The 26,126-nt window shown below is 45.5% G+C and overlaps 1 protein-coding gene across 1 annotated transcript in view; it reads left to right on the top strand.

Moving 5' to 3' along the window:
- The window catches only part of stk26 (serine/threonine protein kinase 26), a 164,907-nt gene that overhangs the window by 134,777 nt on the left and 4,004 nt on the right, over positions 1–26,126 (top strand). The window contains exons 4-10 of the mRNA XM_072505037.1: positions 9,207–9,315; positions 9,404–9,561; positions 11,896–12,081; positions 12,856–13,004; positions 17,948–18,047; positions 18,676–18,738; positions 18,842–18,978. Coding sequence (XP_072361138.1) covers positions 9,207–9,315; positions 9,404–9,561; positions 11,896–12,081; positions 12,856–13,004; positions 17,948–18,047; positions 18,676–18,738; positions 18,842–18,978 — 902 coding nt within the window. The remainder of the gene's footprint in view (positions 1–9,206; positions 9,316–9,403; positions 9,562–11,895; positions 12,082–12,855; positions 13,005–17,947; positions 18,048–18,675; positions 18,739–18,841; positions 18,979–26,126) is intronic.

Genomic DNA, 26,126 nt, shown 5'->3' on the forward strand with positions numbered 1-26,126 from the left:
GTGTGTATCGTACTCCCAATGTGTGGTTCCCTTTACCATTGGGCAGTGCGCTGTACTAGAACTGGGAGCAGTTCTGGATCCAAACTGACAATTTGACCAGCTTTCACCATGGCTTCACCAAGATCTCGCCTGAGTCTCAGCTTCATTGATATCCACCTCATTCTGATTCCACCACAAACCCCGTTGAGGTCACGCTCCTGGCTACTAATTAAGCATGTAATTCTAACCCAGTACACAAGCTGGAAAAGAAAGCTGCCTGACACTTCCTGGCCATCTTTTGGCCACTTGAATTCTGCTTTCCGTTCCGCTTTTTAAACTGAAAATGTTCGTTCTCCTACCTCTTTCCAACCATTTGTCATTCGAATGGACAAGAAGAATAAATTGTCTGTCATATCAAGGTGAAAGGCACAATAAAGGTGGAAGTTGTGTGTTCAATCTTGTTATCATTTATGTTGTTGGTGTTTATCCTCCCGACATCCCTCAGTTTCTCAGCGTGTAACAACTTCTTCCTGTGTCTGCACAGGAATCGGGCATCCAGATTTCTGCTTGTATATCTCATTGGCCGCCTGTCACCTTGGGCTGCTCCCGCACAATGCATGTAAACCTATCCATAGTCTCTGCTACAGTTTATCATTGAATTATTTTATGTCTAAAAGAAGCCCCTGCCATGCTGTAGCAGAGCACCATTATCACGAGGACACGTTGAACTCTTACAAAACAGCGATGCATCTAAAGTTACGGAACAAACCGTGACACCCCTGTGAAATGGCCAGAGGTTGGAGGAGGTGACTGGAGCTAAATTAACTCAGGTCAGGCTGGGACATCCAGCTGGACAGCGGAAGTCGTGACTAGAGCGGACTTCACAACTCTTTCCAACGCCCGCCTGACTCCGAAGTGGTGCTGCCCAACTCTGCACTCTAATAAAGAACGGGGGGACGGGGACGCAGAAAGAGTTAATCCAACAGCCGAAACCTAGTCACTGACATTGCCTCTTAGCATTCAAACTCACCCCCTGAAGTTGAAAAATCCCAGCACAACCACAAAGCAGCAAATAGAAATTACTTTGCATTGTTTACATAGAAAATAGACACAGGAGGAGGTCATTCGGCCCTTCGAGCCTGCTCCTCCATTCATTATGATCATGGCTCATCATCCAGTTCAATACCCTGATCCTGCTTCTCCCCCTCCCCCTTATCCCTTGATTCCTTTAGCCCCAAGACCTATATCCAATTCCTTCTTGAAATCACACCACATTTTGGCCTCAACTACTTTCTGTAGTAGCGTATTCCACAGATTCACCACTCTCTGGGTGAAGAAATTTCACCTCGCCTCAGTCCTAAAAGATTTACCCCTTATCCTCAAACTATGACACCTAGTTCTGGACTCCCCGACCATTGGGAACATTCTTTCTGAATCTACCCTATCTAATCCTGTTAGAATTTTATAAATTTCTATGAGATTCCCTCACTCTTCAAAACTCAAATGAATGTAATGCTAGCTGACTTAGTCTATCCTCATATGTCAGTCCCACCATCCCAGGAATCCGCCTCGTAAACCCACAGCTTCTGATTGGGGCTTTTGTGTTTCTGGACTGCTCTGTGGTCACATAGAGACTGAGGAAATAGCTCACCAGTTTTTAAATAGGTTGTGCAAATGATTATGCAGAAAGATGTTGGGAAATCAATAGGGCGGTAGCAGTTGCAAATGCAGCTTCAGGTTTGCTGGCCGTTTGATGGGGTTCTGCTGCTGAATGCTGGCTTTCCCCAGGGAAGTGGCTAACTCTCTCCCTCTGCAGTGTTGCTGCTTTGCGGCTGTGCTGGGATCTTTCAGCTGTCTGTAGGGGCTAAGTTTGAATGGTAAGAGGCAGCGTCAGTGTCTGTGTTTCCGCTGCCGGATTAACTCTTTCCACAGTGTAAATTAGCACGCAGCACTTCTCCAGATTTGTCAACATGATTGTGAAACTCAGAACTATAAACTTTGCACGCCCTCTAGCAGTGACTCCGAGAAGTGAGATTATTGAACCACATCATCTCGCTGCAATATTGGTAGGACATGTTGATAAACTGTCCAGTGAATTCCTGTTGCTACATTTCTAATTAGTTGTGATATTGGTTTTAGTTTCATATTTGCTTGCTATTTAAATGTAGGAATGGGTGAGATGCATTCATTTCTATGCATTCATTGCAGATTTGGATGGAACTATATGTTCTACAGATGCATTTTTGGAGTGTTTGCATCAAATTTGCGCTGTCTGTTTGATATTTGAAGTGCTCCGAATCTTAGGATTTTATAATAATAATAATCTTCATTGTTATTACAAGTAGGCTTCCATTAACACTGCATTGAAGTTACTGTGAAAATCCCCTAGTCGCCACACTCCGGTGCCTGTTCGGGTACACAGAGGGAGAATTCAGAATGTCCAATTCACCTAACAAGCACGTCTTCCAGGACTTGTGGGAGGAAACCGGAGCACTTGGAAGAAATCCACGCAGACACCGGTAGAAAGCTTAGACTCCGCACAGATAGTGATCCAAGCCGGGAATCGAGCCCCGGTCCCGGGGAAGCAATAGTCCTAACCGCTGTGCTAACGTGCCACCCTAGTGAAGCAGCTTGAGTCACTGCAGAGCATCCGCAAGGCTGAGACTTGCATGGAGAGCATGTTTAGTTTTGGTCTCCACATTTAAGAAAGGATATATTTACATTGGAGCCGGCACAGCGAAGGTTCTACCTGGGCTGAGGGATAGTTCAGAAGAATGAGAGGTGGTCTCATTGAAACCGATAAGATTCCGAGGGAGTTTGATAGGGTGGATGCCTAGAGATTGGTTTCCATTGATCAGGGAATCTAATTCATGGGGCAAGGTTTCAGGGTAAGGAGCTGATCATTTAGGGCTGAGATGAAGAGAAATTACTTCCCTGAAAGGATTGTGAACGTTTGGAATTCTCTATCCCAACAGGGTTGTGGTTGCTCCATCACTGAACACATTTAAGGCTGGGAAGACACACTTTTAGTCTCTCGCGGAATTAAGGGATATGGGGATAATAGGGAGGGGGATGAGGTGCCTGTAGGAATGTTTTCGAGAGTTACGAATGAGATTGGCAAACAGAACCTCAAGGTAGTAAACCTCTAGATTACTCCCGGCGCCATACACGGGGGTATAGGAATAGGAGGAGAGGATAGTTGATTACGTAGCTAGAGAGACAGAGGGCTTCTGGGTTATTGGGATTGGTTCTGGGGAAGGTGGGACCTATACAGGCCGAATGGGTTACAGCTGAACCAGGATGGAGTCAGTGCCCTTTGAGGGCAATTTGCTAGTGCCATTGAGTGTTTAAACTAACCTGACATGGGATGATAACCAGGAGGTGGTATTAGAGAGGTAAAACAGGATGTACAAAGCACTGGAAGAGAACGGTAACACTGCAGTACGAGTTAGGGTGGCACGGTAGCACAGTGGTTAGCACTGTTGCTTCAGAGTGCCTGGAACCTGGGTTCGATTCCCAGCTTGGGTCACTGTCTGTGCGGAGTCTGCACGTTCTTCCCGTGTCTGCGTAGGTTTCCTCCGGGTGCTCCGGTTTCCTCCCACAAGTCCCAAAAGACATGTTTGTTGGGTGAATTGGACATTCTGAATTCTCGCTCAGTGTACCCGAACAGGCGCCAGAGTGTGGCGACTAGGGACTTTTCACAGTAACCGCATTGCAGTGTAATCTAAGCCTACTTGTGACACTAATAAAAATTATTATAGTAAGGTCAGAGTAAGAACAAAATGCAATAAGGTCTAAACTGGCTTTACAGTGGACATGTGTGAATCCATGGAGTGTGGTAAATAAGGTCGATGATCTGCACAGGGGAATATTGCAACAGTGCTACCATTCCGCCTATATGATGGTGTGGCAATTATGGACACCTGACTCAAAAGAGGGCAGGACTGGGTCTTAAATATTCCTGGATAGGAGTTTAGGAGTGATATAAGGAAGAAAAGAAAGGGGGAGGATGGCCATATTGATTGAGTAAACATTACAGAGCTGGAGAGAGAGAGTGGGTGTCCCACAGGGGTCATGGACAGTACCATCTAGTTCGAGCCAAGATGCAATGGAGACACTCGTACACTCTGGGGTAATTAAATGGTCACCAATTAGCGAGAAGGATGCAGGAGATCACGTTTGCAAAAGCATTACAAACGGGTGCAAGAATCATAAATCAATGATAATGGGGGACTTCAATTATCTGAATATAGATTTGGAATGTAATAGTGCAAAGGACAAAGAGGGGGAAGAATTTATGAATTCCGTTCAGGAAAGTTTTCCGGATCAACATGTTTCCAGCCTCATGAGACATTGCTGGATTTGGCTCTGGGGATTGAGACATGTCAAGGGACATTAGGGGGAACAGTTAAGGGGGCAGTGATAATACTCTCCCATCATTTAGATTAGCAACAGCAAAGGTCAAGGAGCAATCCAGGGTAAAAAGTAATTAGGGGAGGGCCAATTACAGTATGGTGAGAACAGATCTGGCCCACATAAATTGTAATCATAGACTGTCAAGCACCCATAACCTATCTTTAAAGAAGAGATAATGAGTCATGGTATACTAAGATGGGGGAGAAAGATTGGATAAACAAAGCCAGAACTCCCTGGCTGAAGAAAGAGCGAGGTAGTAAGACAAAGCCCAAAAAGAAGGATATCATAGATGTCTGATTGATAACTTAAGTAAGAGCAGGACAAGAATATAGGACTTTTGGTGGGGGGTTGGGGGGGGGGGGGGGGGGGGGGGGTGAAAAAGGAAATGAGAAGCAAAGGAAGAGTATGAGAAGAGACTGGCAGTTAACATAAAAGGAAAGCTAAATGTCTGCTATGGGCATCTAAAGAGTAAAATATTAGAAGGAAGCTAAATTATCAGTGGGGCTGATTAGGAAACATGGGATTTATGCAAGGAAGTGGAGGCATGGCTGAACTACTTTGTATCTGCCAAGCTCATAGTGAAGAAGGACGTCGTAGAGTCATTGAACTAAAAGCTGATAAAGAGGAGGTAATAGAGAGGCTGCCTGCATTTAACAGTTGATAAGTCACCAAGGCAGGATGAAATGCATCTGAGGATGCTGAGGGAAGTGAGTGTGAAAATTGCAAATGGACTGGTCATAATCTTCCAGTCATTCTTAAATACAAGGGTGTTGCCAGAGGACTGGCGAATTGCAAATGTTACATCCCGATTCAAAAAAAAAAGGGTTTCAGGATACACCCAACAACTGCAGAGCAGCCAGTTTAACCTCAGTGGTGGGAAAGCTTTTAGAAATGTGGGATAAATCTGGGACAAATTCAACAGTCACTTGGGCAAATGTGGATTAATTGAGGAAAGCCAGCATGGGGTTTGTTAAAGGCAAATTGTATTTAACTAACTTAAGGATTTTTATGAGGTAGCGGAGAGTTGATGAGGGTAATGTGGTTGATGTGGTCTACATGGAATTCCAAAAGGTGAAGTGCTGCACAAGAGATGTGAACAATGTTAGAGCCCGTGGGATAAAAGCAATGTTGGCAGCATGGAGACACAATTGGCTGAGCGACATGAAACCAAGTGGTGGTTTCCACTTGCACTTCAGACCAGAGGAAGGTACACAGAGGAGTTCTATGGAGATCGGGACTAGGATCACTGCTTTTCACCATCTGTATTAATGTCCTCTGCACCAAGATGTGGATATCACAAAACCCACAAGTATTGTGAACTGTGAGAAGGACTTCAAGAAGATGTAAATAGGGTGGTGGAGTGGGTGCACAAGTGGTAGATTAAATTCAATGCAGAGACGTGTGAAATGGAGCATTTTGGCCAGAAGAATGAGGAGCTGCAAAGTAAAAAAAAAAGGAACCTATGTGCACAAATCATTGAAGGTGGTAGGAGAGGTTGAGCAAATGGTTAATACCGCATTGGGATCCTGGAACTTATAAATAGAGGCATGGAGTAGAAAAACAAGGACGTTATGATCAACCTTTGTCAAACACTAGTTCAACCTCAATTCAAGGATTGTGTCCAATTCTGAGCAACACACTTAAGATGTGACGGCATGGAGAGGGCGCAGAAACAAATTATGAGAATATTTCCAGAGATGAGGGGCGGCACGGTGGCACAGTGGTTAGCACCACTGCCTCACAGCTCCAGGGACCCAGGTTCAATTCTGGCCTCGGGTGACTGTCTGTGTGGAGCTAACACTTTCTCCCCGTGCCTGCGTGGGTTTCCTCCGTGTGCTCCGGTTTCCTCCCACAGTCCAAATATGTGCAGGTTAGGTGGATTGGCCATTCTAAATTGCCCCTTGGTGTCCAAAAAGGTTAGGTGTGGTTATGGGGATAGGGTGAAGACATGGGCCTTGGGTACTCTTTCAAGGGCCAGTGTAGACTCGATGGACCGAATGGCCTCCTGCACTGTAAATTCTATGATTCTAGTTCAGTTTATATGTATTGATTGGAGAAGCTGATCACCATGGAGAAGAGAAAATTGAGTGGTTTCCTGGAGGTGTTCAGAAACATGAGGGGTCTGGGCAGAGCAGATAGGGAGAAACTGTTCCAGTTTCAGAAGGGCGAAAAACTAAAGGACACCGATATAAGGTGGATGGCAAAAGAAGTAAAGTGGTTCAAATCTGCAATGCATCATCTGAGCGTGCATTGGAGGCACATTCAAAAGAGAATTGGGTAATTATCTGAAGAGAAAACATTTGCAGAGCCACAAGGAAAGGGAGAGAGAACGGGCCGGGTTAATTTTGCAGAGGGCACAGCAGGAGGGCTGAATAGCTTCTTGCTGAAGTGCAACCATTCTATGGGTAGAATTGTTAGGATCATGCGCTCTCTGCGCTTGCCATCCTGAGAGTTTCCGCAAAATGCGCTCCCGCTGACTCTCCAAAGCCCACTGCCATTTAAAGCACAATTGGGCGTTGATTGGCAGTGGGTGGTAACGCCATCCCTTGGAATCCTTGGACAATGCTTCAACTTCTCCAGGCACAGCACTGCAGTGGCCAGAAGAGGTACTGCAGCACTCTGCCTGGAACTAAGTCTTTGGACCGTTCCCAAGGTAAGTTCCAGGGCTCTCTGGGGAAGAATGTTTGGGGATGCCCTTGTGACGGTGTGGGAGGTGGGGGTGGTTTGAGGGAGGGTCAATTAGGGCATCAGGGGAGGTTGACCAGAGGGGAGGGGAGGCCAGAATTCCCAGGTCCCAGAGGGGAGGGCAACCCAAAGGGGCCTTTAGATTGAGGCAAACTGTCCCTGTCCCCTAACACTTTCTGCCCGTGATTGTGAAAAGTTGAAGAACAGTTGCCCACCTGTCTGCTCTGCCCATGCAATTGCCTAAAAATCGCACTGAATTATTCTGGGCAATAGGGGAGATAATCACTTGGCTTCATAATTGTCGGCTGGCACGTTGCTGATTCGCCGACTGCAATATCGCGCAAGTGTCAGATGACGTCGGGATGCATGCCCGATAACATCTCGCCTATCCGGGACATGTACAACTCTGCCCTGTGTAGGGGTGGAAACGGGTGTTATTACGGCTCTTTGTTGAGCTGGCTGAAAAACAGTGGATTAATTCCTTTGTCAGTGTCAATTAATGGTCAGATGATTTTCATTCATCAGTCATTTGTTTCAACTCGCAAGGGCAGCCAATTATTACATTATCGATATGGCATATATTCAGTTGTTGCGCCTTGTTAATACATTGCTATACACCAGGGGAGTCGGTGTTGTAGTGGCATTGTCACTGGACTAGTAATCCAGAGACCAAGAGTAATGCTCTGGGGTCCAAGGTTCAAATCCCTCCACTGCAGATGGTGAAATTTGAATTCAATAATAATCTGGATAAGAAGTCCAGTGATGACCGTGAAAACATTCTCGATTGTCGTAAAAAAACATCTGGTTCACTGATGTCCTTTAGGGAAGGAAATCTGCCAAATGTACCTGGTTTGGTCCAAACGTGACTCCAGACCCACAGCAATGTGGTTGACTCTTAAAGGCCCCTTAAGGGCAATTAGGGATGGGCAATATATGCCCACGTCCCATGAACGAATAAGAAAAAAAACAATTTGCTGGGCCGGAGGTATAGTCTGACCGATAGTATTAGTACAATGCTGGTCACTATGTTGTGAATGCACCTACCACAATGCAGCGCTCCCTGATTCCTGTTCTGAAATGTCAACCTGGACTACATGGCGCTGGTCTTGAACCCATTGCCTTCTGACTGAAGCAAGAGTTCGACCAACTGAGCCGTAACTGACACCTATGTTAGTAACTTCACTCCAAAAAATGCTTCATTGATTGTAAAATGCTTTGGAATGTACGCAGGTGCTATAGAAATGTAAGTTCCTTTCTAGTCAGGGAGCTGAGGTACAAAAAGGAGAGGCCGCAGAAACTGGGAATATTCATCTCGGAGAGGCAAAGGGCCAATGGAACCTTTATGGTTGGATTCAGGTTCTTAGCGGGTTCAGACCATGCTTTTTTTATAAAGTTAAAGCACCCAATTCTTTTTTTCCCAATTAAGAGGCAATGTAGCGTGGCCAATCCACCCACCCTGCACATCTTTGGGTTACGGGGGTGAGATCCACGCAGACACGGGGAGAATGTGCAAACTCCACAAGGACAGTGACCCAGGGACGGGATTGAACACAGGTCCTCGGCGCCATGAGGCAGCAGTGCTAACCACTGCGCCACCGTGCTGCCCAGGGGGTTCAGAACATCTTAACGTCAGTGTGTTTAATGTAGTCATGGACTCTCCCAAGGAGGGGCTAATTATGTGAACAAATTCGACAAAGATAAATACTTGAAGGAATGTTCGGTAGACGAGGTGTGCGAGGAATAGTAAGAGGATGTCTTCACAAAATGGTTGGCTGGACATTTGGGATTTCTCCAGTCATGAAAGATCTTTTTTTTATTCGCCGATGTCATGTTAAACTAATTAAGCTGTGTTCTTGCAAGTTTTATGTAACCTTGACTCCAATCTCTCACTGTGTACACTCGTTTCTTGAACCCTGAATGAACATTTGCAACTGTTTCCGTAGTTTCCTCTGTCGGTTGGGTCTTGTTGAGGCTTCTAAAACCTCGACCAATCTTCACATTCGCTCAAAATCTAAGATAGTTATTCAGCACAACACCCAGCTAGATCTACAAATCCAGAGCAATTAGACGGTGGATTGAAGTTTTTCGGACCAGTTGCAGGTTTTTAATCAAAGTTTCTCTTCCAGCTTCAAGCTGGGCCCTTCGACGAATTCCAAATTGCTACCATGCTGAAGGAGATCCTCAAAGGCTTGGACTACCTACATTCGGAGAAGAAGATCCACAGGGATATCAAAGGTAAAACTGGCTCGGCCGGGGCTCTCTTCTGTGTATCATGGTGCGAACGATTTCTCAACCTACTGTGTTCCTTCTCTTGCTCCTCCAGCTGCCAATGTCTTGTTATCTGAGCAAGGTGATGTCAAACTGGCGGACTTTGGTGTGGCTGGTCAGCTGACTGACACGCAGATTAAACGGGATACCTTCGTCGGCACGCCGTTCTGGATGGCACCAGAGGTCATTCAGCAATCTGCTTACGACTCCAAGGTAAGAGTGGCACAGCAATGGCTTGCAACCCTCAAAATCCACAGCACGGAAACAGGCCATTGGGTCCATCATATCTGTGCCACCACTTTGCCAACAATTCAAAGCTAGATCCTGCTTTCTTCAGACCCTAAATTGCCCTCAACTTGAAATATTTATCAATTTTACCCTTACAAACAATTCACTGCACAAAATCCTGTTCCCCTATCCCTGCTGTGTTGGCTGACCTCGCAACCTCCCTGTTTTAACAGTCTCATACTTAATTCCTTCTGTGCTCTCTCCCTCTACCCACCACACCCACCCTCCTGCCTCCCTTTCTCTGTAACTTCCCTCAGTCCCACAATCCTCCAAACGTCTCCCAATCCCCAACTGTTGGCCACGCCTTTAACAGCCGAGGGCCCTAAACTGTGTAATTCCTTCCCGAAACCTCTCGGCCTCTCTCTCACACGCCCTCCTGCTTTAAGATATTCTTTGGTGTGCGGTTGGTACAATGGTTAGCACTGCTGCCTCACAGCGGCAGGAACCCAGGTTCAATTCTGGCCTTGAGTGACTGTCTGTGTGGAGACTACACGTTCTCCCCGTGTCTGCGTGGGATTTTTCCGGGTCCAAAGATGTTCAAGTTAAGTGGATTGGCCATGCTAAAAAAAGCCCCTTAGTGTCCAAAGATGTGCAGATTAGGTGCGGTTATGGGGATAGGATGGGAGAGTGGGCCTAGGTAGGGCGCTGTTTCAGAGGGTCGGTGCAGACCTGATGAGCTGAATGGCCTCCTTTTGCATTGCAGGGATTCTATGGCACTTCCATGTCCTAACATCTCAAGTATGGCTTCAGCAGCAGATTTGTTTTGGCATTCCTGAGAAGTTCCTCGGAACGTTTTACAACATTAAAGGCACTACTTAAATGCAAATTGTTATCCAGTAAAAAAAATTCCACACTCTGGGAACCTTCAACGTAAAGACTTTTCTCCTAACCTCTCTGTCCCTCTCAATGTTTACTTTGGAGACCGGCTGGACAGTTGGTTTGTGATACAGAACAAGGCCAGCAGCGCCGATTCAATTCGGGAATTAGTTGAGGTTATTCATGAAGGCCTGACTTCTCAACCTTGCCCCTTGCCTGAGGTGTGGTGATCCTCTGGTTATACCACCTCCAGTCAGCTCTCCCCCTCAAAGGGGAAAGCAGCCTATGGTCATCTAGGACTACGGCGGCTTTTATCTTACCTTTATCTTGGATTAATGACCTCTCATCACTGATTTCAGAGCCAGACCAAGTACCCTCACCTCTGTTTACTTGACATCATTTTAGACAGGCTTACAGTTGAAAGTAGGCAATTTGGCCAATCAATATCCTGCAGTCCATCCAGTCCCACTCCTTTCTCCTTTCCCAGTAACCCTAGCAAATCTCATTGGGCGCCATCTTTCCTTCAGCCCACAAGTGATTAGATTTCAGAAGCTCTTCATTGGCCGTAATGCTCATAACAATTTGCAGATATTCTGCACGATACGAGCTCTTTCTCTCTATCTCCACCTTTCTTTTCTTTACCCTTCCTCTCATTCTTGTGTTCTCTATTCCTTCTGTTACGCTCAGTCTCTCTTTCATTTTCTATCCCCCCTTCCTTCTTGCCCTTCATACTGTGGCATGAAACAGCCCACATCTGTTATTAAGCTAAACTGTGGTAATAACAATCTTTATTGCCACAAGTAGGCTTACATTAACACTGCAATGAAGTTACTGTGAAAAGCCCCTAGTCGCCACACTGAGGGAGAATGCAAAATGTCCAAATTGTCTAATAGCACGTCTTTCGGGACTTGTGGGAGGAAACCAGGGCACCCGGAGGAAACACACGCAGACACAGGGAGAACGTGCAGACTCCACACAGACAGTGACCCAAGCCAGGAACTGGCGCTGTGAAGCCATAGTGCTAACCACTATGCTACCGTTGTTTCCACTGGCGTGTGAAAGCAGAACTAGGGGGCATAGCCTCAAAATAAGGAGAAGTAGATTCAGGACTGAGCTTAGGAGGAACTTCTTCACCCAAAGGGTTGTGAATCTATGGAATCCACTGCTCAATGAAACAGTTGAGGCTCCTTCATTAAATGTTTTCAAGATAAAGGTAGATAGTTTTTTGAAGAATTAAAGGGTTATGGTGTTCGGGCGGGAAAGTGGAGCTGAGCCCACAAAAGATCAGCCATGATCTCGTTGAATGGCGGAGCAGGCTCTAAGGGCAAGATGCTTCTAATTCTTATGTGCTGCCCATAACATTTACTATAACGTTTTGCGCGTTAGGCTGTATTTGCGCAGTGTGTCGTACGTGTCTCAGTGAATCCCTTCTTTTGTTTTCAGGCAGACATCTGGTCATTGGGAATTACAGCCATTGAGCTGGCCAAGGGTGAGCCACCCAATTCAGACATGCACCCAATGAGGGTTCTGTTTCTCATACCCAAGAACAACCCGCCAACTTTAAGCGGAGAGTTCAGCAAGTCCTTTAAGGAGTTTGTAGACTCATGTTTGAATAAGGACCCTTCGTTTGTAAGTATCTAAGGAATTTACTCTATAGTTTTGCATTTCTGTAATTATTATTGGGGAAACCCTTCCTATTCCACGTCCCCATGACATGCTCATACCCTTTGTGCCATGGACCCTGGCTGGCGCTTGGTTTAATATTTTTTAAAAGCTGAAGGTTTAAAACAGAATTTCCTCCATGTCCTCAGAGCTCAGATCTTGTATTCTGTGCTGACGAGCAAACATTACCATGTTTAATGGCACTCCAAATTGATTCTTGCGTTTACATTTCAGTTCATACACTGAGTAACCCAGCCCAATGCTCTGGGGACATAGGTTCAAATTCCACCTCGGTCGCGAGTGGAATTTAAATTCAATTAATAAATCTGGAATATAAAGCTACTCTCAGTAATGGTGACCATGACAACTGTCATCGATTGTTGTAAAAACCCACCTCGCTCACCCTGCGTTTCTTACCCAGTCTGGCCTACAGGTGATTCTTGATCCACCGCGACATTGTTGGCTTTTGGCTGCCGCCTCAAATGGTCGAGCGGGCCACTCAGTTCGAGGGCGATTAGGGGTGGGTGGCAAATGCTCCCCTTGCCAGTGATGCCCACATCCCATTTAAAAAAAAAAAAAAAAAAGTTTTTCCAAAGGCTGTTTCACACAAAGGCAATCACACTCTTAGTGAGAGGTTGTCAGTCATGAGGAGAATTCTCCATCAGTTTGCAGGGAGTCAGTACAAGTGTCCCAAGAAGCAGAGCCTACTTACCTTCCATCTTTCTTTCCATATTTGCTCAGCGTCCGACAGCCAAGGAGTTACTCAAACATAAGTTCATCATTAAAAACTGCAAGAAGACTTCTTATCTAACAGAACTGATTGACGGGTATAAGAGGTGGAAGGCAGAAGGACATAGCGATGATGACTCCAGCTCAGATGAGTCCGACTCGTAAGTACTTTTTCATATATCACGGGAAGTCCAGTGGTTCTGTGACTGGATTATTGAACCAGAGGCCCTGATTGAACCATCCATGATTTAAATCCCACCAATGTGGCTGGAGGATTTGAATTCCGTTTGAAAATAATTCTGAAAGTAAACAAAAAAGCTGGTGCCAGAAAAAGTGACCATTGTGCTATCAGACTGTCAGATAAAATGCAAGTGTTTTAATATCATCCTTTAGTGGAGGAGGTCTGCTGTCCTCCCCCGTCTAGGCCTAGATGTGACTCCAGTCTCACACCCAAGTGGTGAACTCTGGACTGTCCTCTGCATAACCAAATGAGCTGCTCATTATATCAAACTGCGACTGAGCAGCATTTGAAGAAGAAAAGCAGAAAGTGCCTGGAAAGTCCGACAGGCTTGGCAGCACGTGGGGAAATAGAAACGAGTTAACGCTTCGGAACAGTTCCAAGGAAGAATCATGGTGGACTCGGAACATTAACTCTGTTTTTCTCTCTCCCCAGATGCTGCCAGACCTGCTGAGTTCATCCAGTTTTTAATTCAGATTTTCAGCATCCGCAGTGTCTTGCTTTTATCTGAATGTTTGAAGAACGCGGCTTGTGATCACTTTCTTGGGGAAATTAGAACCGTGCAAAGGCACGGTGGCACAGTGATTAGCACTGCGACCTCAGCGCCAGGCACCCGGGTTCAATTCCAGCCTTGGGTAACTCGCTGTGGGGAGTTTTCACGTTCTCCCCAAGCCTGCGTAGTTTTCCTCCGGATGCTCCAGTTTCCCCTCTCAGTCCAAAGATGTGCAGGTTAGGTAGAGTCGCAGGGGTAGGACAAGGGAGTGGGCCTAGGTGGGGTGCTATATCGGAGGGTCGGTGGGCCAACTATCTGCCTTCTGCAATATGGGGATTCTATACAAATGCCTGCCTTCTCAGTGACACCCACTCCCTGGGAATGATTTTCATTTGAATAACCTCCAACCTGTTGGAATCGCTATTGTGGAGCCTCGTGCCTTACATAACCTCCACCACTCCAGTTGATTGTAAGCAAGTGAGGATCTAAGTTTGGTCACAGCTAGACCCTTGACAGTTGCCTCAGGACCCTAATCATTGTCTGATGAGGTGTGTTGGTGATAGGACCCCACTGTGATGCCTTGCACCATCGATTAGCTGAGAAAAGGTCGCTTGCACTAAGGAAAGGGCAACCAATGAATGTTGGATGTCAGATTCTTGAGGATTGGAGTGCAACAAATGAGACTGAAATATTTGAATCTCAGACCATAAGATGTAGGAGCAGAAGTAGGCCACTCGGCCCATCGATTCTGTTCTGCCATTCAATGACATTATGGCTGATCTGATACGATAACCCTCAACTCCACTTTCCCGTCTTATCCAATAACCCTTGATTTCCTTACTGATCAGAAATCTGTCTATCTTGGCTTTGAACATATTAATGTCCCAACCTCTACAACTTGCGGTGAAGAATTCCACGGATTCCCTATCCTCTAAAATAAGAAATTCCTCCTCATGTCTGTTTTAAATGGGTAATCCCTTGCTCTGAGATTAAGTCCTCTGGTCCTACACTCTCCCACAAGGGGAAACAACCTCTCAGCATCTACCCTACCAAGCCCCCTGAGAATCCTACATGTTTTAATAAGGTTGCCTCCCCTGGATCAATCTAGTGAACCTTCTCTGGATTGCCTCCATAGAACCATAGAATTGCTGCAGTGTAGAAGGAGGCTACTCAGCCCATCGAGTCTGCACCAACTCGCTGAAAGAGCACCCCACCTAGACCCACACCCCATAATCCCAACAAACTTGCACTTATTTGGATACCAAGGGGCAATTTTGCATGGCCAATCCACCTAACCTGCACATCTTTGGACTGTGGGAGGAAACCAGAGCACCTGAAGGAAACTCACACAGACATGGAGCGAATGTCCAAACTCCACACAGTCAGACAAGGTCCCTGGTGCTGTGAGGCAGCAGTGCTAACTCCTGTGCCACCGTGCCGCTGTATGCTGGTCTATCTTTCTTTAGATAGTAAGAAGTCTTACAACACCTGGTTAAAGTCCAGCAGGTTTGTTTTGAATCACTAGCTTTCAGAGCACTGCTCCTTCCTCAGGTGGGTTCTAGAAACATAAATATAGACAAAGTCAAAGATGCAGGATGATACTTTGAATGTGAGTCTTAGGTCTACAGGTCCAGGCGGAGCAACTGGAGAGAGGGATAATCACAGGTTAAAGAGGTGTGAATTGTCTCAAGCCAGGACTTGCAGGATCGCCACATCATTTATTTAGATAAGGAGACCAAAAATGAATGAATCAAGAGTCTTGTGTGTCTGAAAACCACACAGCAGATATCTTCATATTGTACAGAAGATTCACCAATCACATTTCAAGGAAATATCAGGAGAAGCAAATCTTAACAGCGGGAATGTGGAAAGGAAAATGGGTTCAAGAATGGATTTGGGATAGGGTGGGCGATGCTGAATTGCAAAAGGTTCAAATAAATTCAGGAAAGGTCAACATGGATTTGGGAAAGGACGGTCGGTATGGATTCAGAGAAGAGGCAGTCAGCATGATTTCAGGAATGGGAAGTTTTGCGTATTCAAAACCGAGCATATGGTAAATATTGAGCTGATTATTGTTTCAGCTGCAAGAGCCCAAAATTTGTCTTAAATGGAATGTTGTAGTTATAGTCATACAGCACAGACACAGGCCCTTCAGCCCACCATGTTTATGCTGGCCATCAAATGTCAATCTAATCCCATTTACCGGCACTTATCCAGTAAAGGATTTAAGGATTATTTGAATGTATCAGCTGACTGTATAAAGAGCTAGCTTTGACACTGGCCCAGAAAGAGGGTGACATTAGCCTCCAGAGGATTCAGTGTTAATGTGTCTGCAGCTGATGCCAGCTCTCAGAATCCTAAAATGAGGGAAAGATCAAGAAATGTTCAAGTTGAAATTAAAACTTTGAGGTAATCTGAAGAGGTTTACGCCATTTCCCCTCCTGACTGAACCAGGAAATATAGAATTATGGAATGATTTCAGCAAAGGAGATCATTCTGCCCGATTATGTTTATACTGGCTCTCTGCGAGACCAACCCACCTAGTTCCACATTCCAACATTTTTCCTGCTTTTCCTTCAAGGAAGAAGAATAAAAAGGAGAAAATCAGAGCCCTCATAGAACAGCTCACACTGATCTTCCATAACTTGAGATGCCATAATAAAAAGCAGGAGCGCTTTAAGACACATTCCCTGTGCTTGGTCCCACCTTTGAGAAGAGGCGCTGGATAAAAAGCTCCTTCTGAGAGGCCAGGCAAATTGGTGTAGAATGTCTGTAGCATCTTGGCCAAATGCAGTGGTGCATAGGCCTCGAAGAAAGTCACTTCTGTCAATGGCATTGTCACTTCTGACTGAATGTTATGTCTCCTGAGAGGATGGGTTGTCGCATATTGTTAATCCTGACTGGGTGGATGCTAATTTATTGCTATAATAGACACCATCAAACTGGTTGCTGTTTCTGCTCCAGCTCTGTGCACGTTGAAAGAATAGATTCTCATCACTAACTCAGTTTTTTTTTGTTGTCATTCTTGAAGCACTGTTAGTTCATACTGTTGGCATACCAGCTGTCAGTGAACAGGATATTTTTAAATCAGGAAATTAATAACGCAATAGCAGCAACTAATCAGATTATAAAATCAGAAAATGCTGGAAAATCTCAGCAGATCTGGCAGCATCTGTGGAGAAAGAAACAGAGCTAATGTTTCGAGTCCACATACTCACTAAAGAGAATGTGATGGATCTTATACTGTTTAAGAGTAGGCAGAGCAAAATAAAAGGTCGAGGATAGGTGGGAGCTTGGAGCGATTTGACAAAAATGTCATGGGCATAAGACAAAGGGAGTGATCAGGGTTAAGTTAATGACTAAAGAAGGTGCTGATATGGCATAAAGGCCTGATAGTAAAACATGTTCATATACAACTAATCTGATGTCACTTTCAGTCATTTAACCCAGAACCACAGGTACGAACACACATGGAGAGCGATGCACATGCTGAGACACACATGCATGGGCACATGCACACAAGTGCGCACACATCCATACACAGATACACATGTATGCATGCGTGCGCATGCTCTTGCTCTCATACACACACGCGCGTGCGCACCAAGAACGCATCCACACCAACACACCATACACACAAGACACCGACAGGCACACGTGCACAGACACATTCTTCAATTACTATTCATTTCTGTTGTATCCTCCTGCCGTTGAAGCTGTTAACAAATATTTGGGTTGAAGCGTTGGCCCTCTGAGATAAACTATTTTTAATGACGTTGGTTAAGGGATAAATATTGGCCAAGTCACTAGGGAGAACTGCCGTTGACTCTCAGATATGACAGTTGGACAATTTTGCACTCCCCGAGTATAAACAGAGCATGTTGGCCAACATTTAGTGCAATGGAATCGGTCTTGATTCACAGTTTTCTGAGTCAGAAGTCAGACTGCTACCCATTGAGTCATAGCTGTCATGAGGCTCGGAAACATTCGCAAAGACTTGATTATGAATGCTCTGAAAATCATTTCTTCCTGTGGGATGTTGTATAATTCCTTGCTTGTCTTTCCCAATTCTTGGCGCGCACTCCATTGTGAGGTGTGCAAAGTCAGCCTGAGTCCAAACTGGAAACCTCCTGTCTTTGGGCAAGTCATTGGCCAGTGACGGTTTGGATAAAGTCACGGCCTAGTGTATACTGCTCCGTATGGAGCAAGCTGACCTCAGTGGCAGCAGCAGTGCAGGAATAGTATCAAGCAGGGTTCGTGGGTGAGACCTTCCCATGGTTGAAGAGCCTGTCTATGAACGAGAAGGTAACATTGACACTTCTGAAGAGATGCAACATGGACCTGTGACCTTTGCTTTTTTTTTTCTCCTTTAGTGGAAGTAATGACAAGGAGAATAAAAATGCCAAACCCATCGAGTGGTCCTTCACCACAGTTCGAAAGAAACCTGACCAAAAGAAACTGCAGAATGGAACAGTAAGTAACTAAATGTTCTCCGCAAGGAAGGGCCTGCTACTCCTCCCTCCTTACACTTCCTTCTGAATTCCTTTAGAATAGGGCTGTTTAATTTGCAAAAGAGCAGCAGGTTGTGAAGGAAAGATATTCGACAGAGACCCGCGGGATGAGCAGCTGAGAAGCTAATTTATTTGATGGAGGAAGCCCAGCAGAGTCCAAACTGCGCACAGCAAGCTCGCACCAAATATTAGGCGAGAATGATTGGCTAATCTAATTTACTGGTGTCAGTGGACAGAGCAACACTGGTTAGGGGAGAGGTCTCCTGCCGCTGTTTAAATAGTGGAGTGGGATCTCTCATGACCATCTAAGAACATACTGTCTGAATGGCCTCGCCACCTAAAGTGCCGCACCCCTTCAGCACTGCCTGGGAATGTTGACTAGGATTTTATGTTTGGCGCTCTGGAGTGGAATTACAACTCCGTACTTCATGTCAACAGTGAAGTGTGAGAGGAAATAGAGACAGATTTTGCCAAACGTTCTTGTTTCAAGGATTGCATGCTGTAGTCACAAGTCCAGGCTGAGGTGCCTCCGCCAGTATTTTCACACTCATCTCAGCAGCTGTTAACATTTTCATTCTTCCGCTCTATAGGACCAAGACCTCAAGAAGTTATCAACGTGTTTATCGACCGTGATTGCTCCTCTATTTGCTGAGGTGGGTGAAATGCTGAGGCTGCTTGTAAGGGTGCGCCTGCTTTATTTTCACAAGAGGGAGTATTCAGGACAGGACTAAAACCCATGCATTTTTCCCAAACCAGCTTAAAGAACAGGAAAGAGGTGGCGCAGTGAAGACTGAAGCATTAAACGAACTTGAAAAAAGCATCAACGCAGTAGAAGCAAGCTGCCCAGGAATCACAGAGAAGATGATAAAGAAACTAATAGACAGGTTTCAGAGGTTAGTGCCATGTTGGGAAATGTTTGAATACTGATCCTCTGTTTAGTCACAGATTAGTTAATAATAAATCTGAGTAGGGCATCACAGTGGCGCAGTGGTAGCACTGCAGTCTCATGGCGCCGAGGTCCCAGGTTCGATCCCGGCTCTTGGTCACTGTCCGTGTGGAGTTTGCACAGTCTCCCCGTGTTTGCGTGCAAGGAATGTGGTTTGAACATGCTAAATTGCCCCTTAATTGGAAAAAATGATTGGTTACTAAAAAAAATATTTTTTTAAATCTGAGGTTATTTACTGAGATATTTGTTTAGCTGTATTAGTATTTATTTTTCTTTATCGTCCGACCTTTCTAAACCTAAATAAATCCATGCTCGTAAACATTTGTGGAGCAGTAATATCAATCGATTCACAGCTTCACAAATTGCATCAATTTCTAACTCAGGAAGCTGTACAAAACTTTGGTAAGGCCACATTTGGAGTACTGTGTACAGTTCTGGTCGCCTCATTTTAGGAAGGATGTGGAAGCTCTGGAAAAGGTGCAAAGAAGATTTACCAGGATGTTGCCTGGAATGGAGAGTAGATCTTACGACGAAAGGTTGAGGGTGCTAGGCCTTTTCTCATTAGAGCGGAGAAGGATGAGGGGCGACTTGATAGAGGTTTATAAGATGATCAGGGGAATAGATAGAGTAGACAGTCAGAGACTTTTTCCCCAGGTGGAACACACCATTACAAGGGGACATAAATTTAAGGTGAAAGGTGGAAGATATAGGAGGGATATGAGAGGTAGGTTCTTTACCCAGAGAGTAGTGGGGGCATGGAATGCACTGCCTGTGGAAGTAGTTGAGTCGGAAACATTAGGGACCTTCAAGCAGCTGTTGGATAGGTACATGGATTACGGGAAAATGATATAGTGTAGATTTATTTGTTCTTAAGGGCAGCACGGTAGCATTGTGGATAGCACAATTGCTTCACAGATCCATGGTCCCAGGTTCGATTCCGGCTTGGGTCATTGTCTGTGCGGAGTCTGCACGTCCTCCCCGTGTCTGCGTGGGTTTCCTCCGGGTGCTCCGGTTTCCTCCCACAGTCCAAAGATGTGCGGGTTAGGTGAATTGGCCAATGATAAATTGCCCTTAATGTCCAAATTGCCCTTAGTGTTGGGTGGAGGTGTTGAGTTTGGGTAGGGTGCTCTTTCCAAGAGCTGGTGCAGACTCAAAGGGCCGAATGGCCTCCTTCTGCACTGTAAATTCAATGATAATCTATGATTAATCTAGGACAAAGGTTCGGCACAACATCGTGGGCCGAAGGGCCTGTTCTGTGCTGTATTTTCTATGTTCTATGTTCTATAACCAGCCCTGAAACCTTCTGAGAACACTGGCCTCTTGCACAAGCTCTTAACACATTTCCCCCTCTCACATTGCCCCACTGTTGTGGATCATGCCTTTGGCCCTAAGCCCTGAATTCCCTCTGTGACCCTCTTGTGATCAGTTGGCAGCACGGTGGCATAGTGGTTAGCACTGCTGCCTCACAGCTCCAGGGTCTCAGGTTCAATTCTGGCTTTGGGTAACTGTCTGTGTGGAGTTTGCACTTTCTCCCCGTGTCTGCGTGGGTTTCCTCCGGGTGCTCCAGTTTCCTCCCACAGTCCAAAGATGTACAGGTTAGGTAGATTGGTCATGATAAATTGCCCCTTCGTGTCCAAAAGGTGAGATGGGGTTACGGGGATAGGGTGGAGACATGGGATTGAGTAGGGTGCTCTTTCCAAGGGCCAGTGCAGACTCGATGGGCCGAATGGCCTCCTTCTGCACCGTAAAGTCTATGATTCTATGATTCAAAATGTTTGGTCACATACAGTGGCAGTGGCTTAGCTTAGATTGTTGTTGGGCTAGTAATCCAGAAACCCAAGGTGATTTTCTGGGGTTCGAATCCCACCATGGCAGATGGTGACATTTGAATTCAATGAAAATCTGGAATTATTGTCAGAACAACCCATCTGGTTCGCCAATCTCCTTTTAGGGAAGGAGTTCTGGCATCCTTACCTCGCCTGGCCTACATATAACTCCAGTTCCACACCAATGACTCTTCATGCTAGCCCAACCAGCGATGCCCACATCTCATGAAGGTATATAGAAAATACGTACCAATGTACAAATTAGAAGAAGGAGTAGGCCCATTCAGCCCCTGGAGCCTGTTCCACCATTCAATAAGATCGAAGCTGGTTTAATTGTGGTCTCAATTCCACATTCCACCCTCCTTCACTTTTTAGCCAACAATCTATATACAGCTGCCGTAAAAATATTCAATGACCCAGCCTCCACGCTCTCTGGGAAAGAGAATTCCAAAGGCTCACGACCATCTGAGGGGAAAAGATATTCTTCTTATCTCCATCCTAAATGGGAGAACCCCTCATTTCTAAACTGTGTCCTTGGTTCTAGTCTCTCCCATGAGGGGAGACATCCTTTCAGAATCCACCCTGTCAAGACCCTGAGGATCTTACATGCTTCAATAAGATCACCTCTCATATTCTAAACTCCAATGGATATTGGCCCAGCCTTCCCAACTTTACCTTATAAGATAACCCCCTTCGTCCCAGGTGTGATTCTCGTCTGAACTGCTTCCAATGCATTTTTGTCCTTTCTTAAATAAGGACATTAAAACTATACACAGCACTCCAGATATCGGGCGGGAATCTCCATCCGTTCCCGGCAGCGGGATTCTCCCGTCCCGCTGCAGTGAATGGAAAATTTGGCTGAGTGCCAAATTCCACGCCCTCGCTCGCAGCGGTGGCGAGGCGGACCCGTGACGGATAATTCCGGCCGTGGCCTCACCAACGCTCTGTACAACTGTAGCAAAACATCCCCACTTTAATATTTCATTCCCCTTGAAGTAAATGAAAACATTCCATTTACCTTCCGAATCACGTGCTGTAGCTGTATCCTAACTTTCTAATTAATCCTAACATTTCCTCCTTGTGTGTGTGTTAACTTTGTCTTCTGCGGAGCACCTCGGCATGGTGCTACATGAGTGCAAAGTTTTCTTGTTGTGGCAATGGCTAAAAACACAAAATTCTCGTCATGTTCCTTCCACTTATAGCCTTCCCTTTGTTTTGCATTCCCTTTATCTCCATGAAACGTTTGTCTTAATCTTATCAGATCTTGAAAATTGTATGTATGCAAAGTCTACCCTTCATTTGCATGGCCAAACCACAGCTAAGCTGTTGGGGCACGTCCCAGTGAATAAGTTAAATTTGGGGGACAAAATCGAAAGCGTCGCTTCCTGCTGTTCGATTGTCCAACCCGGAGCCAGGAATCTACCAGGTGTTGCCAATCCGCAAACAATCCCCGGCAGCAGCAACCAGCCTCGTGTCTATACTTGGGATGTGCCTTTTGAACAAAGGTTACATTATGTGGCTTTAAAGGGGAAGGGCAAGGGTAATAAACATTGCTCCCAACTGAGCAGCGAGATAATACATTGTAATCTCTGAGATAACGCCCTCTCAAAAAATAACAGATCTCCCTATTGATATGAACACCATCTGGGAGGGTCCATTAGCAGGAACACAGGATAGTTATTTTCAACACCTGGAAGATTTCCATGTAATAACTAAATAATACTCTCATTGATTCAATGGATTCTTCAAGTCGAATATTTCCTCTAGAGTTAGTGGAAATCTGTTTTACAATCCTGTGGCAGAACACACAGCTTCGCTCCAGGGACTTGCTCCAGTAAAGCATGGTGGCACAGTGTTAGCACTGCTGCCTCGCAGCTTTAGGGACCCTGGTTCAATTCTGGCCTTGGGTGACTGACTGTGTGGAGCTTGCACTTTCTCCCCGTGTCTGCGTGGGTTTCCTCCGGGTGCTCCGGTTTCCTCGCACAGTGCAAAGATGTGCACGTTAGGTGGATTGGCCATGCTAAATTTCCCCTTAGTATCCAAATATTAGGTGGGATTACGAGGATATGGTGGAGGAGTTCAATGTAGGTGAACCTCTGGCCTTGCTGCTGTAGCTATTTATAGTGATTGGTTTAGTGACAGTTTCCTGTATGTTGATTAACCAGAGTTATAGCTGTCTAGCACAAGGTATGACGAACAGACTGCTAGCTGTCCTCCAGATTGGATCTTGCCATTGCGATTGACTCACGTTGGACGGCACAGTGCTCACCGGGGATTCCAGCTAGTGATGGATTCCAGTAGAAACTCCTCTCGGTCTGAGGAGGAGGCTGCATTGATGCTGGACTATTGATCCAGGGATCCAGGGTAATGCTCTGGGGAGCCGGGATCAAATGGCAGATGGTGAAATTTGAATTCAATAAAACAAACAATCTGGAATTAAAAGTCTAATAATGACCATGAAACCATTCCAGATCGTTGTTCACTCATGTGCTTCAGGGAAGGAAATCTGTCGTCCTTACCTGGTCTGGCCTACATGTGACTCCAGATCTACAGCAATGTGGTTGGCTCTTAAATGCCCTCTTCAATGGCCCAGCAAGCCCTTCAGTTCAAAGGCAATTAGGGATGGGCAATAAACGCTGGTTGTTGTTTGTCATACTCACTTCTGATCATAATTCATTTCAGGGGGGAATAAAAAAACTGGTTGATGCGACCATCAATTCACACAAAACCAGGAGTAGAAGTAAACTGTGGCTTTAATCAACTAGAACAGTGCCTGCCTGCGACTGATCTGTTAGTGGGAGCCGCCTACAGGGCGACTGCTCTTTATACCTCCCCTCAAGGGGTGGAGCCAGGGGCGGAGCCCACACAGGCCCCAACATGCTACATCATAGGTAATACCTTACAATGGTCCATAGGTGGAGCCCACATGGGCAACAGCATAATACAGATATACACATGGTGAATTGTTACAGCAATACATTCACCACACTGGTGTTGCAAAGGTTCGGTCGGAACTTTGAGCTGAGGTAGGAAACTTGTTCTTTCACTGGATTTACAGTATTACCAGTGTCATTCAATCTCCGTCAACAGGAGGTAAAAATAATGATGAAGCATATGAGGCCAAACAGGAATATGCAATTTATAATTCATTACCTCACAAGTGGAGTGTGCCTTTGGCTCAGTGACAGTGAATCCCATGTGACTTGGCAGGAAACCCCATTCCAGACATTCCCGGAGAGTGGAGACCAGAACTCCAGCTCTCAATTGAAGCTAGCGGGATGCTCTGATGGCTTTGAGTGAGCTTCCCTTATTGTATGGGCTGTTTGAGCTCGTACAGCCATCCTGCTGAGTAGGTCTAAACCCCTTCCACTAGATCCCAATCAAAATGACCGATTATTAATAATAATAATAATAATAATAAAAAATTGTAGATTAGCGACATGAATCACCCGCACAAGCTGAATTATGTGGGATTTCCACAGTCACATGACTGATGCTTCCTCTAACAGATGCTGTGTTTAAATCTTGCTTATTTGTCTTTTTAGAGTAAACACAAATTTCAGTAGAAAACGTGCAGCACCATCAATGCCCACAAGGCTCTCAGCTATCTGCCCACTTCCATAGAATTAAAACCATAGAATCCATAGAATTCCTACTGTGCTGAAGGAGGCCATTCACCCCATCGACTCTGCACTGACCCTCTGAAAAAACACCCCGTCTAAGCCCACTCCCCTGCCCTATCCCCCATAACCCAATAACCCCACCTAACCTTCAGATCTTTGGGCACTGGGGGCAATTTTTAATAATCTTTATTGTCACAAGTAGGCTTACATTAACACTGCAATGAAGTTACTGTGAAGCGCCACTAGTCGCCACGTCCAGCGCCTGTTCGGGTACACAGAGGGAGAATTGAGAATGTCCAAATTACCTAACAGCTCGTCTTTCGTGACTTGTGGGAGGAAACCCACGCAGACACAGGGAGAAAGTGCAGACTCCACATAGACAGTGACCCAAGCCGGCAATCAAACCTGGGACCCTGGAGCTGTGAAGCAACAGTGCTACCCACTGTGCTATCATGCTGCCCTGCATGGCCAATACACCTTATCTGCGCATCTTTGGACTGTGGGAGGAAACCAGAGCACCCCGGAGGAAACCTACGCAGAAACAGCGAGAAAGTGCAAACTCCACATGGCAGTCACCCAAGGCCGAAATTGAACCCGGGTCCCTGGCACTGTGAAACAGCAGTGCTAACCACTGTGCTTCTTCATATAATGCCTCATTTAATTGTGTCGAAATCACACTAAATTAAACATCCCGACAATTAAATGTGCAAAAAGTACCTGAAGACTTCTATGCTTTTATATTGGGATGTGTAAGTAAAGTCGCCGCAGTCCCAGATGACCATAGGCTACTTTCTCCTTTGAAGGCGAGAGCTGGCGAATGGTGATTTAACCTGAGGATCACTGACTGGTAGGGGGCAGCATTTATTACTCATTTCCCTACTTGCTTAAGATGCAGCAGAGTGGCTTGTGGCTACTTCAGAGGGCAGTAAAGCGTCAATCACATTGAGCATGGGATTGGGTCACATGTAGAACAGACTAGGTAAGGAGTCAGGGTTTCTTTTCTGAAAGAAAATTAGTGGGCCAGTTGAGTATTTACAACAGTCCAACAGCTTCATGGCCATTTTTATTGCCACCATATTTACACTTCCAGACTTTCAAAAAAAAATTCCAAGTTCTTGAACTGAGTTTCAACCTCATGCCTTTGCCATGGATTGTGAAGTCTTATTCATGATTCCAAACCTGGACTGTGTTCCTGTGGAAGCTTCTGGAACTGTCCTGTATGATTTGAAATGGACACTCACAAGGTGGCTAAGATGGTTACCAATGGCCAAGTGATCATTACAGTGTTAGCACAGAATATCTCAAGTTTCCAGAAAGTTCTTTATTCCTAATTTTGGGAAGGGGTAGTTACCCTTGAACGGACATGCCTATACAAATACCCCTTTGAGGAATTCACTCCTATTGTTTGGAGATCTCTCTCAACACAGAATTAGCAAGCCTCTAGACTTCTCATCTCCAAGAACAATGCTTCACAAGAGAGAGCTGAAGGGACCAGTTATCAACAGAATAAGCGTGAAACCACCATCTGTGTCCTATTGCACAGTGACATCTTTGGACTTCGATACCATTCTGGTTAAACAATACCAGCACTGGTCATTTGACTGAAACTAGCTGGGAATGACAAGTTTTGAAATAAGGGGGTGAAA

The sequence above is a fragment of the Scyliorhinus torazame genome, chromosome 5, assembly GCF_047496885.1.
Source record: "Scyliorhinus torazame isolate Kashiwa2021f chromosome 5, sScyTor2.1, whole genome shotgun sequence".
Taxonomy (NCBI): Eukaryota; Metazoa; Chordata; class Chondrichthyes; order Carcharhiniformes; family Scyliorhinidae; genus Scyliorhinus; species Scyliorhinus torazame.